Genomic DNA, 18,997 nt, shown 5'->3' on the forward strand with positions numbered 1-18,997 from the left:
GAGGGGCTAAAATTGAGTGCTAAACTTTAGCACACATATTAGCACGCATGCTAAAGTTTTTGAATCTTGACTAAAGTTTAGCCTACCCAGTAACACTCCCGTTTGGATGAGCTAGTGCTAAAGTTTAGTACCTATTAGCGCTTGAATCCAAATAGATATTAAAACAAAAGAAGAACAAACCTTGAAGCTTAAATGAGCAGTTGAAAATCTTAGAATTGGTCCACCGAACAATGGGTACCCAGATTAGCACGCAGAAGAATAAAGGATGGGCATGTGGGGGCCCATTTTTTTGGGCTCGGTACGGTCGCTCACCTTGCACACCCTCATGGACGGACATGTTCAAAGATACTGGTCGTTCAGATATATATGTGCAGCCAGTATCTCTAATGTCGACTCGGTGGTCAAGATCAATGTTTTAAATCGCCGGCTAAGATGTTTAGCGGCAGGGCTGCTATTGCGGTATTTAGCGGGCTATAGCCGGTTTTAGCGGGCTAAATGCCATAGAGGCTGCCCTTCCTAATAGCTATAGCCATTTATAGCAGAAGTTATAGCCGGCTATTTAAAACTTTAGTCAAAATTAAAGTTTGCACAATTTACATGAAACAATTAGTTTGCACTATTTGCATGAAGAAATTAGTTTGCATCGGATATATAGAGAGAGAGCGCGCTAGTGATCATCACAAAATCGAAATGGCACGAAACACGCAAAGCTAAAGGACATGGAATGTTAGCACGGACACGCAAACGCAGCAGCAAATCACGAACGGTACGGTTCTTTTAATATAATAATCTTCTCGTTTCGGCAAAGTTAACAACACCGACCCAGGACGGAGATCGAGAGGGCGAGAGGTTGACGATGGCTGATGTGTGGGGTTCTTCATCACTGCCGCAATGGTGGGAGGAGTGGCAGCTGCGCGTCCTCGTCCTCGGTAGCCTCGGCGTACAGTGGCTTCTCCTCCTCGCCGGCCCCACGCGCCAGTACGCCATCCCGCGCTGGTTCAGAGACTGCATCTGGCTGGCGCGAAGCGGCAGCGACCCTCTCGCCATCTACGCGACACGCGCTCGCCGTCGTCTTCCTTCGCCACGCCGCCGCCGGCGGGGGCGGCAGCTGGCAGGCGCCGTGGCCTTCAAGCGGCCGCCTGCTGGAGGTGCTGTGGGCACCTGTCCCCCTCGTCCACCTCGGCGGCCGGCAGCTGGACGTCGAACAAGACAGCGACGGCGAGGTGTGGATACGGCACGCCATGGTCATGGTGTCCCAGGTCGCGATTGCCCTCTACACCTTCCTCAAGTCGTGGCCCAGCTCCGGCAACGGGCGGCTGACGGCGTCGTGGGTTGTGCTCTTCGTCGTCGGGATCCTCACTCTCGGCGAGAAGCCATGGCGGGCTCTCAGGCGGCGAGCCAGCATCGACAGGCTGGGAGCCGCCGTGTCGACCAGCAGCAGGCCGGCGCATGGATTCATCAAGTGTTGGAGAAGGACGCCGCCGGCGCCGGGTGTGCTGTCCGACGGGGACAAAGTCCGCATGCTACTCTCGGACATGTCTCTGCTAGCCGCTTCCTCCCATCTGATGAGACGTCGACGGCAAGGAGAGGTTGAGGCTGCGGACGACGACGGGGTCCTGAGGCCTCCTCTGAGCCCGAACGCCGCAGGAGCAGAGATGGCATGGCGGCGCCGCGCATTCAGGCTCATCTACGCCACCCGGCTCCTCACCACTCCGGCGTCCATGGCCTACCACCTGCTCCTCCTCCCGTCCCTGCACGTCGCTGCCATCGCGCTCTTCGCAACGAGCGACAAGCAACGGTACGACGCCATGGATGTCACCACGACGTACGTCCTTGTCATCTTGACCGCCGCGGTCGGGCTCGACGCCCTCGCCGCGGCTATCCGCCGGCCGCTGAGCTCATGTCCGCGGCCGGCGTGCCGGCGCTGTGCGAGACGCTCCCCCAGTACAACCTCCTGCGCTCGGCTCGCCGGAGAGTGCAGGCCGGCTGGCTGCGCAAGTGCAGGCGCGAGCGCGACGAGGGCATGGCTGGCGGCGACGTCGCGGGATCCGTCATCCTCGACGTGGCGGTGGCGCGCGCCGCCTCTGCCGGAGGCCTCGACCTCGCCACCTACCGGAGCTTCGACGCCGACAACTGGATCCTCGCCGTGGAGCTGCAACGGCGATGCGGCGCTGGCAGCACGATCGAGAGCAGCCTGCGCGAGCCGTTCGACGAGAGCGTCCTCGTCTGGCACGTCGCCACCGACCTCTGCTTCCGCCGCAGCGGCCCTCCAGCCGGCGGGGACCGTGGGCGTGAGGTGCGCGCGCGCGCGATCTCCGACTACATGGCCCACCTCCTCCGCTCCCGGCCCGAGATGCTGATCACCGGCAGCAGGCGGCACCTGCTCGCCGAAGCCATGGAGGACGTCGAGCGCATCGTCCGGGCCGCCGCCGAGCGGCGGCCGGGGCTCGACGGCGCGGCCCTGCTGGCGACGACCGTCCAGGAGGCAGGCAGGTCGTCGGCGTGCCCTCTCATCCACGACGCGTGCAGGCTCTCCGACGAGCTGATGGGGCTGCAGCCGGCGGAGACGCGCTGGGAGGTGATGTACTGCGTCTGGGTCGGCATGCTCTGCTACTCCGCCGCCACGGGAAGGGGGGGCCTGCACGCCAAGAGCCTGGACGAAGGCGGCGAGTTCCTCACCCTCGTCTGGCTCGTCCTCTCGCTCAAGGGCACGACCAAGAACTTGGCGGACAAGCTTCAGATGCCGGAGCCCTGACGACCAAGAATGCACGAGAACATCGACCAGTGAACTCGGAAAAGATCTGGTTTCCATGATGATTTTCTGCTGTATATATATTTGTAGCTTGCATTGCTTGCTGCTACTCTACTTGACTAGTTTTTTTTTGTCATAAATGTTTCTTAAACTAGCTTAGTCTGATGCTGGTGTGCTATAGCCCAAAGCTGCACTTTGCGTGCAACGAATCTGTTCGCAATACCATATTATTTATTCGCTTTGTTGATTAAATTGTTCCGTGAAGTTGACGGATGTGTTCGCGATAATTATTTTTCATTATAATCAAATGTTCGCGGTCTGTAATATTTTTGTTCGTTGTATATTATTATTTGTTTGTTATGTTTAAATTTTTATTCGTAAAAAATAATTATTTATTTGTATAGTTAAACTATTTATTATTTATTTTCAGTAGCCGAAATTTATTGACAGGCATTAAGAAAATAATTTTCAAAAATATCGTGCAAACATAGGTAATTGTTGTCTTGTTTTGAAGATCTTGTCATAAGAAAGATAATGATGCAATCAGAATTTTAATTTGGATGCACAAGTTAAGATTTATAGATTTTTTTTGAATGAACTCTCCTTATATGTAGGTGATGTCATCAATCTGACTCCATTCACTGTTATTCTATTTTTCTTGTACTGTTTGTACCGGAGTTTATTGGGCTCACGCTTAAGACCCATTTAGAGCATGTTTAGTTCCCAAAAAAAATTGTTGAAAATTTTTACAACACTAATTAGGAATATTAAATATAAATTAATTATAAAACTAACTACATGCATGGACGGAAAATCGTAAGACGAATTTATTAGGTCCATAATCGTAAGTAATGATCGGTCCATAATCTTTCTTGCGTGGTCTAGGCCGCATTGAACTCATGCGCTGATTCTGGCACAAGTCATTCACTCCGTTCGGCAGCCAGCTCCAGCTCCAGCTCCATCCCAATAATATTTTCCTCTCACACCACTCCAGCCACTAGCTCCAGCTCCAGCCAACCCAACAGTATTTTTCTCTCACACCATCTCAGCTCCAGCCTCCAGCTCCAGTCTGCCGAACGCAGTGATTATGGTCGAGGTGAATAGTTGAAGGAGAGGAAATAGTGGGCCTGGAGGGCCGCGATTCGTGCTAGTGTCGACGGAGTCTATTTCATCTGGGCCTGGAGAGACGATTTCAGCCCAAATAACAAGCGGCGGCGCTTTTAGCGACAGCTAACTGCGCCCCAGTATATACCAATCTTAGCGTTTTTTTCATTATTATATTAAAAAACAAAATTTCAAAAATATATGCCGAATAGGGAAATTTTCAAAAATGGGTGTCTGTCGCCCCCCTAATGGGCGACAGGGTGCCTGTCGCCCATCCAGTGGACGACATGACCTAAATGTAAAAAAAATATATTTAGGTGCTGGCGCCCAGGGCGGGAAGCCTACGGCACTGGGTACGCCTTTTTTTTAAGGAAAAGCTATCTGTCACTCAGGTGATTTGAAGACTTTGCTCACTCGATTTGCTGTGCGGTCCGATCTCATTTTAATCCAATCTGCGCCATTTGTTTGTTTTGGTGCCATTTATCTCAGTGATCTGCGGGCCCATGTTGTCGGCCTTTTTTTTATCCTTTCGCCATGTTGTCGGCCTTTTTTTTTATCCTTTTCGTCTGCCGCCTGATATTTCTAGCTGCTCTATCCCCATTCTTCTTTTCAGTTCCATTTCGTTTTCCTCTCCCTTGTGAGCTCCGCTCCCTTCCTAGCTCGGCAAGGTGAGGCGATTTTCAGGTTGTTGTCGTCTCCTCCCTGATTTCTTTTCGATTTGCTCCCTTGTTTGTGGTTTTTGTTGTTGATTTGATCTGCTGAGGCGTTGCTGCGGGATAGGAGAGATCCCAGCAGGCGGCCGGCGCATGCATCTGATCCGGCCCCTCCCCTTGGATTGGACCCTTCTCTCTCTCTCTGCAGGCATGGCGTGGGCGTGGGTTCCTCCCCAACTGTTGCTGCGTTTGGGGATTGGGATTCCATTGTGCTCGGCCACGGCCAGCTCTAGCTGTTGTCCTCTGAATAGCTAGCCTGCATCTCGCCCTCTCTCAATCGATTTCATTGGCGTCTAAGCTGCATGCGTGTGTTATGTGTTCTCTGCTCTCTCCGCTGGAGCGCGCATGGCGGCCCACGTCGGAGGCCGCGCGTCCAGCCACCGAGGCCGAGGACGAGGTGGCGCTTGGGAGGGAGCGGTGCCGGGGGGCGTGGTGGTGCTGCTGCTGCTCGCGTCGGCGCCCGCGCCTCTCGTTACTGTTTCGTCAAGCTCTATCGCCGCCGTTCTATTTGGTTGTATCTATGACATGTGGGCCAGCTCTCCATTTGGTGAATTCCCAGACCGCTTTTGATGTACCTATCGGGTATTCCTGTTTGTTGCTAATCTAATCTATATTAATATGTGACCATAGCACTAATATCAGTGCGTTGCTTTGCTGAATCTTCTTTAGCTACTATATGTACCTGATTCAAAGCATCCATGTTTTTCTGTTTATTTCATTTTAATGTGCATTCTGTCACTAACTAATTCAATTTCCTTCGGTACTAAAATATTTTTAAAGTTACTGACAGTGTTCCTAAGTCTTATTTACAGTGTTCATTACACTGTCATTTCAATGTTAGGTCATTGTAATTGTAGTGGTTGACTTGATTTTAGATGCAGTAACCTCTGCTTCCTGATTTGACTGATTCTATTGCATATATTTACTTTTGTACCTTTGAGAACCATATAAATTTGATTGGTTCCGGTGCATTGATTTACTTTTGTACTTTTGAGCACTATGGAATTATCTGAAATACCTTTTTCATGTTCAAGCAATTTGTTAGTCATATTGTATTAATCTAATTCATTTATTTCATCAGTTGATTCAAGCAAAAGGAGTTCGCTGTGACCAAACCAGGGCAAAATTTGAAGTATGGGAGGCCTCGAAAAGGTATTGTGATTTTGCCTTTCCATGCATGTTCTCTTATATTCCTAATAGTTAGCTTGATGTTTAGGTATATGTATTCATATTGTATTATTAAATTAAATTCCTCTTGGGATGATTCCTGTATTGATGTTTATGTGTGCCCTCTCTGAACTGTAAGTTGCAATTTGTATTGACAGCTTTCTGTGAATGTTTACGTGTGTCTTGTATGAACTGTAAGTTACCATCACTTTTAATTATATTGACAGTGCTTTTCTTATAAAATTACAGTGGATATTATACTGTAAGTTACACATGTAGCGGGTGTAATTTTGTAGAATCTGACATTTGTATAATCTGAAAGTTTGCATTTGCATTTGTGGGATTATACAATGTGCCCCACAATTTCTGAAATTATGTATTCCATAGAAATATTTTGAGAACTTTGTATAATCTGACAGTTTGCATTTGCATTTGTGGGATTACACAGTGTGCACCTAATTTCTGAAATTTTGTAATACATAAAAAATATTTGAGAATTTTGTAATTTGGCATCTTTGCATTTGCATCTGTGGGATTACACTAGGTGCCCCATAATTTTTGGAATTTTGTAATCCATAGAATTTTTTTGAGAATTTTGTAATCTGACATCTTTGCATTTACATCTGTGGGATTACACTGGGTGCCCCCTAATTTTTGAAATTTTGTAATCATATAGAAAATTTTGTACATTTTGTCTTCTTATTATTTCTTTTTTTTTGTTTAAGTCAAGGTGCCCCATAATATTTTTGTTTCAGCTCTGTTTGAATTTTGTAATTTGGCATCTTTGCATTTGTATATGTGGGATTACACTAGGTGCCCCATAATATTTGAAATTTTATAATCCGTAGAATTTTTTTTTGAGAATTTTGTAATCTGACATCTTTGCATTTACATCTGTGGGATTACACTGGGTGCCCCCTGATTTTTGAAATTTAGTAATCATATAGAAAATTTTGTACATTTTGTCTTCTTGTTATTTCTTTTTTCGTTTAACTCAGGGTGCCCCATAATATTTTTGTTTCAGCTCTGTTCATTCTAGTTCAATGTGATTAGCTGATTGATTATGTTTTGTTTTTTTCCAGTTATTTGCACTTAAGCAGAATGCTTTTAGGAGGGATCTTGTTTCCTGTGTCGGCTACATGCCTTTTCATGAAGATGTGAACCAGCATCCAAGAGTTATGAAGATGATATGAAGTTTTTGCTATATCTTGAAGAAAGAAGCTAGGCCTTTTTCTGTGCAGTCTTTTGGGAGCAAGTTCTAGGTTATCAGATCAAGTTCTTTTGTCTTTTGTTTTACTCCTTGTTTAATATTGGTTTGTTATTCTTTTTAATACAACTTGTAAGGGATATTAACTTGTTCAAACTCTAAATTATCTTATCTCAATGTTCTATTTATTTGTTCCTATAAAATTTGATATTTCAACTTCTAAAGTATATTAAGTTGAAGTATATTAAGTTGTTAAAACTCTAAATTTGTTCTTTTATGATTATTCAAACTTATTAATTTTTCATGGTTCCCGTTCTGTAAAATAGAAATATTTTAGCTCTTTTTGTGCCTTCTATTGGATCAGACCCACATTTTCAAAATGTGGATTCTGGTGCAATTTTGTTGTAGGCTATATTTCTTATTTTGTTGTATTATTTATTTTTTATCAAAATCTTGTTTTTGAGTGTCATCTATACTAAGAATCACTCAGTTGTTGTTTGTCTGCTATATTCGAGTGATTTGATGGGCTTCCTCACTCGGGTGACAGAGTCTTCTGTTTCACTCAGTTTTCTTTTTGGTTTTGATTCGTGTGATTTGCTTTGTCTTTTCACTCGAGTGTAGATGCCCCCCCAAATCACCCAAGCAGGCTATAGACAGAACTTTTAGGTGCTGGCACCCAGGGCGCATTAAACAATGAACTTGTAAAATCGATTTAAAATCGAAAAAAAAATAAAAAAAACTACAAACTCAACTGTTCTAGATTCTATGAAACATGATCTACAACTTTTGTTACATAAATTTTTTTATTTGATCAATGTATCTTGCTCTATTTTAAATACCAGTTTAATGCACTTTTATTTAAATATCAAGATCCATCCTTTGGATGCATGTCATCTTTGGCCAGAGTGTTGAATATGGTGAGCATAGGCTTGTATAAAATTGGTAGGCCCAGAAAACATTTCTAGAATAAGTTTTTGAATTAGATCTTGCAATATGTCTAGTTTAAATGGGTTATTTATCCATGCTGCTATACTGAGTATTAGAAGCCATAACTTTTACAGTACCATTATTTTATTTCCTAAGAGCTATAAAAAAAGGTTGGTAAATTTTAGATAAGCACAACTAAACCAAATGAATTATTTCAGATTTTTCTAAGTACAAAAATTATTTTTCTTGATTTAGATACATTGATCAAATGAAAAACTTTATGTAACAAAAGTTGTAGATATTATTTCATAGAATCCAGAACAATTGAGTTTGTATTTTTTCGATTTTTTTACGATTTTATATCGATTTTACAAGTTCACTGTTTAATGCGCCCTGGGCGTTAGGACCTAAATGTAATTTTTTTTACATTTAGGTCATATCGCTCACTGGATGGGCGACAGTCACCCTGTCGCCCATTAGGGGGCGACAGACACCCATTTTTGAAAATTTCCCTATTCGACATATATTTTTAAAATTTTGTTTTTTTTAAAATATAAAAATGAAAAAGGCCCCAATCTTAAACACGAATGCAGTGGCTTCAAAAAAAGAAAAAAAAAAGAAAACACGGAGCATATAGGGCTTCTGCCTTTCGTTCTGGGCTGCTGATGGGTCCGACGTGTTTGAGGTTCGGCCCGTACGATTAATTGAGTCTGCCAACAACACAACAAACAAACGTGTTTTTTTTTATTTTTATATTTTTCAAAATCGTTTTTTACATAAATATATTTTCAATTTTATAATTTACAGTTTTGTACCCTACTGCTCGGCTGCGGGGCGGCCGGCCCCTGTCGCCCTACTGCCGGACAGTAGGGACCTGAATATAAATAAAATTTATTTTAATCGTATTTTAGTCTCAGAGCGGAGCCTGCGGCCGGTATCCGCTGCCCGGTGGCGGAGCGGTACAACAAACAAACGTGTAACCCATGGGCCAAGTCGGCCCAACAATTCACCTAGTCTGGACCCACCCACCCAGGCAGCCGCTCGGCTTCTCCGGGAAGTCCGGATCGGCGGCCGCTTCCTCGCCGCCTACCATGGCCGGCCGCCGCCGCCGCCGCGGACATCTCCGACAAGAACGGCCGCCGCTGGCGCCTCCGCCAGAAAATCCCCCGCCGATGGAACCCACCACTCGCAGGTCTGCGCGGACTCCCTTACTCTAAGCCCCTCTCGTTCCATGCCTCTGTTTGGTTTCCATTGCTACAACTTCGCTGCATCGATGTTTAGCCAGGCCAATTAAATCAACCGCGGAGCTCTTCTGGCATGCATCGAGCAATGAACTCATGAATCGTGTGCCCTCGTCCTGGCTCGGGCTGCTGCTGGCTCATGGATTCATACATGGTCATGCGCTCATTATGCTGCCTAAATAAAATTGTTTGTTTGCTTTCCTATTGTTTGTTGCGAAATGATAAATCTCATCAGTTATATTACCATGGAAATACTATATTTATGTGGCGTAAGAGCTGGCTTAATGTTTCTTGTATAAGTATTGGGTCACTTCATTCTTACCTTCATAAGAGATACCTACCAAAGTTCAGAAAAGTTAATGCTATATTTATGCACCTCTCCTTTTAGTAATAGCTCAAGGATCCAGAAAGAGCTCAGTGATGAAACTATTAAAATCTGGACAATTCTTAGCTTAAAGTAATTGTATGGTGTTATATTAGCTTTTGTAGAGTCTAAAGAAGGTGGATTCCAGTTGCTCATTGGGTCAGTTCGTCCCTAGATAGCTAAACTTTCCAGGAGGGCAGGGCGTATTTTGAAACCTGTTGTATCATGGAGACCTCTAAGTCTCATTGCTTGATGTTATCGGTCTTGAGGTACCTGACGGTTATGAGAGTTGGAAATATACATGGATTTCGCATTCTGCTAAGAACTGTAACAGTGCTGTTGATGTTATTGCTGTACCTTGTTCTCATGTTTGGCATGTTTATATACATCCTATTATGAAGTTCAATGAAATGGAGATGTATGTAGAGCATGTTTCTTTTATAACTGTACTTTTTCGTTGTTGTCATGTTCATATCATTCAGTTCTTACTTCTGATCCATCATTTTTTATTTCTCTGTATTTTGCAGGGAAGTTGCCATTCCAGATAGGCCCCTCAAGAAAACCTGCCATGCTTCAAGCTCTACCTCAACTTCCATGTCTGGCCCTGATGTCTGGGCAGATCTCCTGGACAGCCTGCTTCTGCAAATAATTGCCCTCCTTAGCTCATTCCGTGACCTCCTTGCTTTCATCGGCACCTGCCGCTCTTGGCGCGCTGCAGTCTCTTCCCTCCCACCTGCATTCAGCTTCAACTTTCCACCCCTCCATTTCCAACCAGATGGTTATGATCCTCATCCCCACCGTAATTACATCAAGCAAAGCCTTTTATCCAATATCAAGTGGCAGCTTGTTGATCCTGCAAAGCAAACCTCCTCCCTTCGCTGTTCAGCACCCCAAAACTGTCAGGTCCGCATGCGGTATTTGGGCTGCTCATATGGTTATCTTATCTTCTCCAATTTGGAGCAATGCCTCCTTGTTGATGCATACAGTGGTGCTACTGTGAAGCCTCCCAAACTCAAATCCACTGGTATCTACTGTGGATTCCTTGTAGCTCCCATCAACTCACCCAATTCGTGTCTCCTCTTTTGCTCGAGATCATCAATGTTCCAGTGGCAGGTTGGATCAAACTCTTGGTCAGAGCACCCTCTTGATGTTGAACGCATCCTTCAAGTTGTGTTCTTCAAAGGTGAGATGTTTGCCATGGACTTGCTTGGGAGGCTCCACAGAATAAGCTTGGCGCCTCAGCTCAGCGTGCAGGAAGTAGCAGTTATGTGGGGAGAGGACATGGTTGTAGGCATGAGTTTTAAGCAATGGTTGGTGGTCTGTGGTGAAATGCTTCTGTTGGTTGACTTCTCAGTAAGCATTGACCGCTTTTCAGGCTTCAGTGGCACCTTTAAAGTCTTCTGCCTTGACTTTACAGTTGAACCAGCTAAGTGGGTAAAGGTGGATAACTTGGGAGACAATGCTCTCTTTCTTAGCATGGATAGGAGGAATCCAACATTCTCATGCATGAGCCCTGAACGATGGGGAGGAAAAAGCAACAGTATTTACTTCGCCAACCCATCTGCAGATTGTAATGAACCTTGGATTGTGGCCGAGCTTGGTGAGGTGGTGCCTGGCGCACCTTACTGTTCAGAATCCATCATGGCACCCAGATTCGGCATCCATCACCAGCGACCGCAAAGCCTTTGGGTGCTCCCCAATTTGGTTTATGGCATTGGGCGATGACAAATCTTTGCTTGCCTTGGAGTTTTGGCTATTCGTGGGAGCCCCTTTCCTTTACTACCCTAATATGATGTATTAACTGGCTATTCTTGTAGCTGTATGGTTTCATTGACTTGGCATTCAATGCCCTCCTGTCCAAATTATGTTGTATTGTCATGTGATAGATACTACCCTGAAATATTGGTCCATGATCTATCCATGCTTTGCTGGGCTGATTATGCAATATTTTCCTTTTGCGTTATTTTGCATCTGATGTCTGATGTCTTCCAGGCTGGTATGAATTCTGTCTGGTTTTCTTGCAGAGGTGGAACTTGATACTATGTTTATTATTACTGTAATAAGCAGGATCCGGGCGTATAGCCTCACCAACATAGATGAGAAAGCTGACACTCAAATTCTGTACAGAGCATCTGTGACAAAAGATTGTGTTACTGCTGCTGGAATGAAAAGCCGGAATCACTGTGTTACGGCACTTGGCAAGAGTGTAAGAACGAGTGCCCTCTCTGTAACCCCAAGTGCCCTCCCAGCCAATCGACGATTGCTTGATGTTTTAGACAATCGTCAGCATATGGATGGCCAGGATTTTCAGTCCAAATTTGATAGGCAAATCGATTGATTATTTGGATTCTTGTCACTCAATTTTTGTTAGCTGGAAATGCTACGCGGCTTCATCCTATTGGCCTGAAAAAAAATAGAGTGATGCTATTCGAAATTTTACTCGATTGTTGTGGAGTCGTTCCCATCTTTATTTTAGAATCGCAGCCACACTCAATTTTCGGGGCATATGAATTTGCAATAGCGTTTCATGATCAATAATATGAAATCATCTACGGTCTTCATTTTGGCCTTGGAGATGTATACAATATTGCCTTATGATTGTTTTGCTTAGCAGACCGGAATTGTTTTGCTTAGGGACGCTAAGTCAGGGAGCCGCACAGCGTCTCCAGGGAAAGGGTTCATCAGCGAGAACTCGCCGCCGGGGCGCCTGAGGAAGAGCCAGTTCGCCACGGAGCCGTGGCAGACGGCGTCCTCCGGTCCGGCACGGGCATGCGGTGGATTTCGCCGCCTGGGATGCTCCAAACCGAACGCGGTCAGCTAGAGGGAGCCGCCCGACGATGAGGCCCAGGAGCTCCGGCTGGAAGTCGATCTGCCCAGGACAGGCAGTGCCTGGCGGCCATCGTGCAGGATTGAGACGGTACCTGGCACGGTTTTGGGAGGGAGGGGGAGCAGAATCCGACTCAGTTTCGACGAGTCATCCAAACAGCGTCGGCGGTGGTCGATCCAAGTCCTATCCGTGTTAGACGTGAGTTCGTATCCGATTCCAAACAGATCGAAGAAACCCTCCAATATAAGTAGTCCCTGCTAGCTTGTTCTCCAGTGCGTTCTCCAAATTGGATCGATCGGTTTTCCTTTTCCATGGCGGCGGGGGCGCCCGCAGCACGCAAGCGCCCGGCGCCGGACGAAGCCGCCACCCCCGCGGATGCCGGCAAGAAGAAGAAGAAGCGGGCTCGCTACCAGTTCGAGAACATCGACGACTACGAGATGCTCGAGGAGCTCGGGGAGGGCATCTTCGGCGTGGTGGCCAAGGCGCGGGACCGCCGCACGGGCGCGACGGTCTCCGTGAAGTGGATCCGCGGCGACGAGTTCGACGGAGGCGGCGCGCCGAACCTCCCCGCGGTCGTGCGCGAGGCCGGCTGCCTCGCCGCGTGCCGCGGCCACCCCGGCATCGTGCAGATCAAGAATGTCGCCAAGAGCGAGGAGACCGGCGACCTGTACATCGTCATGGAGCTCGCCGGCCCCAGCCTCCGCAGCCGGCTCGAGGGGCGGCCCTTCTCCGAGGACGAGACGCGCGACTCCATGAGGCAGCTCCTGCGGGCCGTGGAGAAGCTGCACGCCACGGGGACGATCCACCGCGACATTAACCCTGACAACATCCTCGTCGGCGCCGACGGAGCGCTTAAGATCTGCGGCTTCGGATGCGCGACGCCGGCGAGGCGCGTAGGAAAGACGTTCCTGGGAAAGCTCCAAGGCACGACGATGCAGTACCGCCCGTCGGAGCAGCTGATATGCAGCCAGTGGTACGGGCCCGAGGGGGACATCTATGCGCTGGGGTGCGTGATGTTCGAGCTCCTCACCGGCGAGCCCCTGTTCACGGCGACCACGGAGGATGACATGATCGAGCAGACGCTGGAGCTGAGCGACGAGCTTCTCACCATGGGAGTGGAAGCGTTCGACGACGTGATAGACCACCTATCCTTGGCCGGGCGCGAGGTCCTTGCTGGCCTGCTGAGCTACGACTCCTGGGAGAGGCCCACCGCGGCAGACGCACTTAAGCATCGGTGGTTCACTGAGGAGGATGTGGAGACGAAGCCCCCTGCTGCCGTGGAACCCGAGTTCCCTGGCTTCGTGCCGCTGTTTACACAAGCATAGGATAGGAGACCAGTAACTTGCTGTGGTGTCAGCGCTGCAATGCAATAGTCTAGGTTCATGTTTTGTCTCACTTCAAAGATAGTGTTTTCTTTCGTTTTCGTTTCTTTTGGGGTGTTGCCATTGTCGCCTGAAGAGGCTCACGGGATGATTCGGCCCAACAATGATGATTTCAGAGTTTTTTTCCTTTTTATTTCTTTTCTTCTCTTTATTTGTTTATATTAGGCAGGAGTGAAAGCTAGAGCATGTGTTAGCACGTGTATATATACTTATAAGATTTTTCTTTGTGATGCAGTTATGTTTATTGTTCATATAAAATTATTTGCTTGCATGTAATTCATTTGTTCTGATGTCAAATTATTTGTTGACTTTGTAGATTAAAATGTTTGGCAATGTTGACTCGTTTGTTGGCGATATTGATTTTTTATTATTTATTCTATACAACCAAATATTCACGATATTTAATATTTTGTTAGTTGTATATTATTATTTTTTGTTATATTTGTTTTTATTCATAAAAAATTATTCCCAGTATCCAAAATACATTATTTAGTATTAATGAAAATAATTTTGAAAAATATTATGCAAATATAGGCAAGTGTGGTCTTCTCTCGAAGATCTTGTCATTAAAACATAATGGTGCACTCCAAATTTAATATAGATGGTCAGTTTAATATTTATAGCTTTTTTAGTCTCGAATCTGTATTCATATGAGTGACATCATCATTCTCCTTTCTCAGCATAGATGCAATCTTGATTAGCTGGCATTATTAACACAACAGTCAAACTATTTAATGGGCCAGCCCAAATTAATGCTCCACAACTAAGGCCGTGTTTAGATAGAACGCAAAAATTTTTTGCGACGGAATCTTACTAATTTGAAGTAATAAATGAAGTCTATTTACAAAACTTTTTACACAAATGAGTTGTAAATCGCGAGACGAATCTAATGATGCTAATTAATCTATGATTAACCCATAATTAGTGGATGGTTACTGCAGCATCACAGTTGCAAATCATGGATTAAGTAGGCTCATTAGATTCGTCTCGCGATTTACAGTCCATCCATGCAAAAAGTTTTGTAAATAGACTTCATTTAGTACTCCATGCATGTGTCAAAACATTCGATGTGATGTTTTTTTTGCGTTTACGGGTTTCCGGGTAAAGATCTAAACAGAGCCTAAAATAACCCAGAGTCTGCTTAACCATCACGCAAAGTGATGCATAGTCGCGTATGTTGCAATGGACAACACTACTACAGAATAGGGATTTAGTAACACCAGATTAACACATCTTGTTAGTGTTCGTAATTTTAATAGCCTACCAGCTTCACTGGCATGTAACATCCCGGATTTTCCGGAATGTCAATAAGTCGAAAAATGAGAATTTCAAAAAAAAAATTGTGGTAATGCTGTAGCATCATCACATTGTCGAGCGCGTGCGCGAGTAATTAGACCTTATATAGCAACTTGAGAAGTGACATTGGTATCCGTAGGAGTGATGTCTTATCAGTACATTTGATACACTAAGATAAAATTTTCACTTTAGAAACGAAACCTAGCTAGCTGCGAGTCGGTCGTACTCGGCCTTCTCGGTCAGACACGAGGCAGGAGCCCAGGAGGTCCTTGCTCTCTCCTGCCACACTAGCTAGTAGCAGACCTGGCTCCAGCGCTTGCTGGCTTGCTGGCCCGGCATGGCAAGGGCAGGCAAGCAGCCGACGTATAGCAGTGCCCAAAATGCCTCCAGAAAGATCAGAGCCGATGGCTTAATAGCGTTCCAGCTCGTGCTTGATTGATAGGCGTGGAAAGGGAAGCCTATGTGTGCGTGGGTCATGGAATTGACTACAACCGCTATCTCAAAACATGGGAGGTTTTCAAAATATAACGCCTCTTAATTATCCTGAATTAAGAGAATATAGGCTATTGGCGCGCGCTACTTTTATTCTTCTTTTTGCTGCTTACCTGATTTTCCAAATTGGAAAATCGAAATAAAGCTCTCTTTGTTCAATCTATCTGGATCTAAAAAATCGAGTGAGAAAGCAAATCGGAAATTACTCAAGTTAGTTAGGAATTCCGAAAATAGACATGATGATTCTCAGCTACGGTGGGTGTTGTGCTGGCCAACGCCGTCCTCAGCAGCTTACCGCGCTTTACCACATGTCCTCGATCCTTCTTCCGAAAGGTGTGCGCTGCTTGCTTGATGCAAGGCGCCGCGCTTTCCTCTGGACCGGCGATTCCCACTGCAATGGCTCGCAGTGCCTTCTCTCTTGGGATCAAGGCTGCACTGCCAAGGAGCTTGGTGGTCTTGGAGTCAAAAACTTTGAGGATGTGAACCATTGCCTCCTCATGAAATTCGTCCACAAACTCCTCGGTCCGTCGCTTCCCCCTGGAAACGCTGATTCCTATCTCACTCCACCGATCTGGTGAGCGACTCCTACCTTGGGCAGTTGGTCCGTGCCGAGCTGCCACGTTTCCAAAGCATCACTGTGGTCATGGTTGGAGACGGCACTCAGACCTCCTTCTGGCATGATTGCTGGCTGCTTGGTGATACCCTGGCCTCGGCTTTTCCAGCGCTCTACTCCCACTGCATACGACCTGGCATGTCAGTGGCGACATTCTGCTCGTCAGAGTAGGCGACTTTGTTCTGACCCAGGCTCTCTGCAGCTGCCGCTGCTGAACACCAAATGTTGTTGGATTGCCTTGATCCATTCCAACTCCGGGACATGCCGGACATGCGTTGTCGCTGCGAAAAATGGACGACTACCAAACTACTCGATTGTGTGTTGTCGTGCATTCGATCGGATATGGCCTAGCACACAATGACTCGAGGATTTAGACTGGTTCAGGCCGGAAATGCCCTACGTCCAGCATGGGGGTGGTTCTCTCCTTGTATTGCTTGAGCCCAGGTGCTCATTAGGGAGAAGGAGATGGGGAGTTATAGCTGAACGAGTAGAACTAGAAAGCTATAGAGTGTGGAGGCTAAAAATCCTCTCCCTTCCTATGTGGTGTGTCCTCCCTTTTATAGACCAAGGGAGGCTCGTTACAGAAGAAGCTAACGTGTTGCCCAAGAAGAAAAGTGGCGCTGCAGATTTCTTCCGGATGGGGCTTCTCAGTCGGGGGCGATGTCCTTGTCAGTCGGGGCAGTCTTTCTGCAGGCAGGTACGACATGGTGGCCACCCGAGGAATTCTTTGTCACTTCAACTAGGCAAAGTTGTGTCCGCAGTATAGCCATCAACTAGGCAAAGTTGTGTCCGTATTACTGTAGCAATTTAGCGTCTAATTACAGCCTAATTAGATTCATTAGATTCGTCTCGCCATTTACAGACAGCAGTCGCAATGTGTTTTTTATTTCATCTAGATTTAAGTCTCCATGCAGGTGCCGGAAATTTTTTTGAAATTTTAAATTTTGTAACTAAACACGGGCTTGGTGCTGCGCAGCGGGAGGTCGAATGGAGCAGCCTATAGGAGACCGCACCGTGGCAGCACTCGGACTTGGTATGGGGCGTAGCAAGCGAGACCCGAGGGGGTGTGTGCGCGTGGTAGCTTGCTGCTTGCTGCTTGCTGCTTGCTTATTGCCTTTGCTCTGATTCCCCTTTTTTTTTTGATTGGCTTGCATCTGGAGCCGTGGTCTACACGGGTGTTCTTGATTGTTTTTCCTGCTCGTGCATGCGAGCTCGGGGAATGGAATCAGTGATATTTGTTTAGCTGTGATGGTCATTTAAGTGGGCCTGCTGGGACCCCGGGCCCTCGGACCCGTCATGTGCCGTCTGGCAAACACGCCGAATGCTGTATTCACCTACCGTGCGCCTACCAGACCTTGCACCCTGTTGCCACCAACTCCACAGATTTCATGTACATTTGGAAGATGAAGCTCCTAAACAAGGTCAAGTTTTTCGGCTGGTTACTCTTCATTGGCCACCTCAGCACTCGCGCTCACCTACATCGCAGGAATCTGCGAGGGCGAGAGGAATCATACTGCGATCTGTGCCCCTCCCAGCTGGAAACTGATACTCACATTTTTGTTGAGTGCCCGCGTGCGCGGGATGTTTGGCTTTGTTTTGGTCACTTGCCATTGCCTGGACAACACCGCACACCGTGGGCCCTTGGCAGTGAACTCCCCCTCCCGGATCAAGACCGACCCGATGTCTTGCTCCTCCTCCTATGGCACATCTAGAAGGCTCGGAACGCCTTGATTTTCAATCATGACAACCTCTCTACCGTGGACGTTCTCCGCCGAGTTCTCCATGACCTTGAGGTCTGGTGTTGCAGATACGGATGTCACTCCCCACACATGGACCACTGGAAGGACTCGATTCGCTCAAAAGTATAATGTAATACTGTTTTCGGTAGCTCCTCCCCTGCTCCTCTCAACGCCCCTGTAATTCTCGACCTGGGATGCCAGGTTTTATTTTGTACTAAGAGCAACTCCAGCCGGGCCTTTAAATGGGACTCTATCTCTTGTTTTAGTCTCCCAATAGAAAAAACATCTCCAACCGGGCCTCTATACGAGCCCCCATTTTGGGGAGACCACTAAATTTTGGTCCAGAGTCCCTAGAACTGGAGGCCCTCTAAATTTAGTCACCCTGCTGGAGTTTGAAGCCCCTAAATTTTTATAGGCTGGCTCCTAAAAGCAATATAGGGGCTCAAATTTAGTCTCTCCGTTGGAGTTGCTCTAAACCCATGTGTCTTCGATCAATACAAATCAGTAGGTGGGGCGACTCCCCTCCGATATTGCTAAAAAAATGATTCTCCGACGACATCCATCAATGGCACCCACGTCTCTCGCATGATATTTGATGCTTGACTCGAAATCTAGCCGTTAACAGTCAAAATTGGCATAGACGGATCAGTCTAACCGGTCTAGCATGTGTAATCGAGTAGGTGTAGATATAATTAGGAATCTTTTTGTAAACTGACTCGAGAAGGCTAAGGGCGATTGAGGATATATAATCCAATCGATTCGATACAATTATTTGCTTTTTAATTTTTAGTCTCCAAACTCTTGCTTTTCAACCCTAATTCTGTTCTTCCTACGTTTCTACAGTGTTTGAAGACGTTCTAAGTGGCCTGCCAATTTCAGAACAACCTTAATTCTATTAGCTCTAACGGGTCCCTCCGAGCTCGTAGTTCTATATTTTCACCCTGCCCCTAGGCTAACCGGTCTGACCGGCCTGCATGCGCAGGTGCACCGCCAGCGACGATCATTTGCGATCTGTGCGTTCTAGCACTTTCATGTTTGGATCAGATTTGCGTCATTATATTTTTTTGGCGACTCCACTAAAGAAGAAATAAATCACCATGGACGAATATGGCTGGTGAAGATAAGACAAAGCAAAAGTCGACCCCAACAACATCATCGACACCGAGTATGACG

At 46.5% G+C, this 18,997-nt stretch overlaps 2 protein-coding genes, 1 long non-coding RNA gene and 1 pseudogene across 3 annotated transcripts; all 4 read left to right on the forward strand.

Annotated features, from left to right (window-relative positions):
• Positions 1–824: 824 nt before the first annotated feature.
• Positions 825–2,956, forward strand: LOC120670880 (annotated as a pseudogene).
• A 1,535-nt stretch (positions 2,957–4,491) lies between these two features.
• Positions 4,492–6,982, forward strand: LOC120670595. Its single transcript, XR_005673266.1, has 3 exons — positions 4,492–4,540; positions 5,651–5,721; positions 6,819–6,982. It is a non-coding gene; the product is annotated as an uncharacterized LOC120670595 (long non-coding RNA).
• A 1,880-nt stretch (positions 6,983–8,862) lies between these two features.
• Positions 8,863–11,438, forward strand: LOC120670116 (F-box protein At2g26160-like). Its single transcript, XM_039950122.1, has 2 exons — positions 8,863–9,062; positions 10,003–11,438. The coding sequence occupies exons 1-2, from the start codon at positions 8,962–8,964 to the stop codon at positions 11,198–11,200; spliced, it is 1,299 nt and encodes a 432-aa protein (XP_039806056.1). The 5' UTR covers positions 8,863–8,961; the 3' UTR covers positions 11,201–11,438.
• A 1,175-nt stretch (positions 11,439–12,613) lies between these two features.
• LOC120670347 (putative cyclin-dependent kinase F-2) lies at positions 12,614–13,627 on the forward strand. The gene has a single exon (XM_039950429.1). The coding sequence runs from the start codon at positions 12,614–12,616 to the stop codon at positions 13,625–13,627; it is 1,014 nt and encodes a 337-aa protein (XP_039806363.1).
• Positions 13,628–18,997: the final 5,370 nt, after the last annotated feature.

The sequence above is a fragment of the Panicum virgatum genome, chromosome 4N (assembly GCF_016808335.1).
Source record: "Panicum virgatum strain AP13 chromosome 4N, P.virgatum_v5, whole genome shotgun sequence".
NCBI lineage: Eukaryota > Viridiplantae > Streptophyta > Magnoliopsida > Poales > Poaceae > Panicum > Panicum virgatum.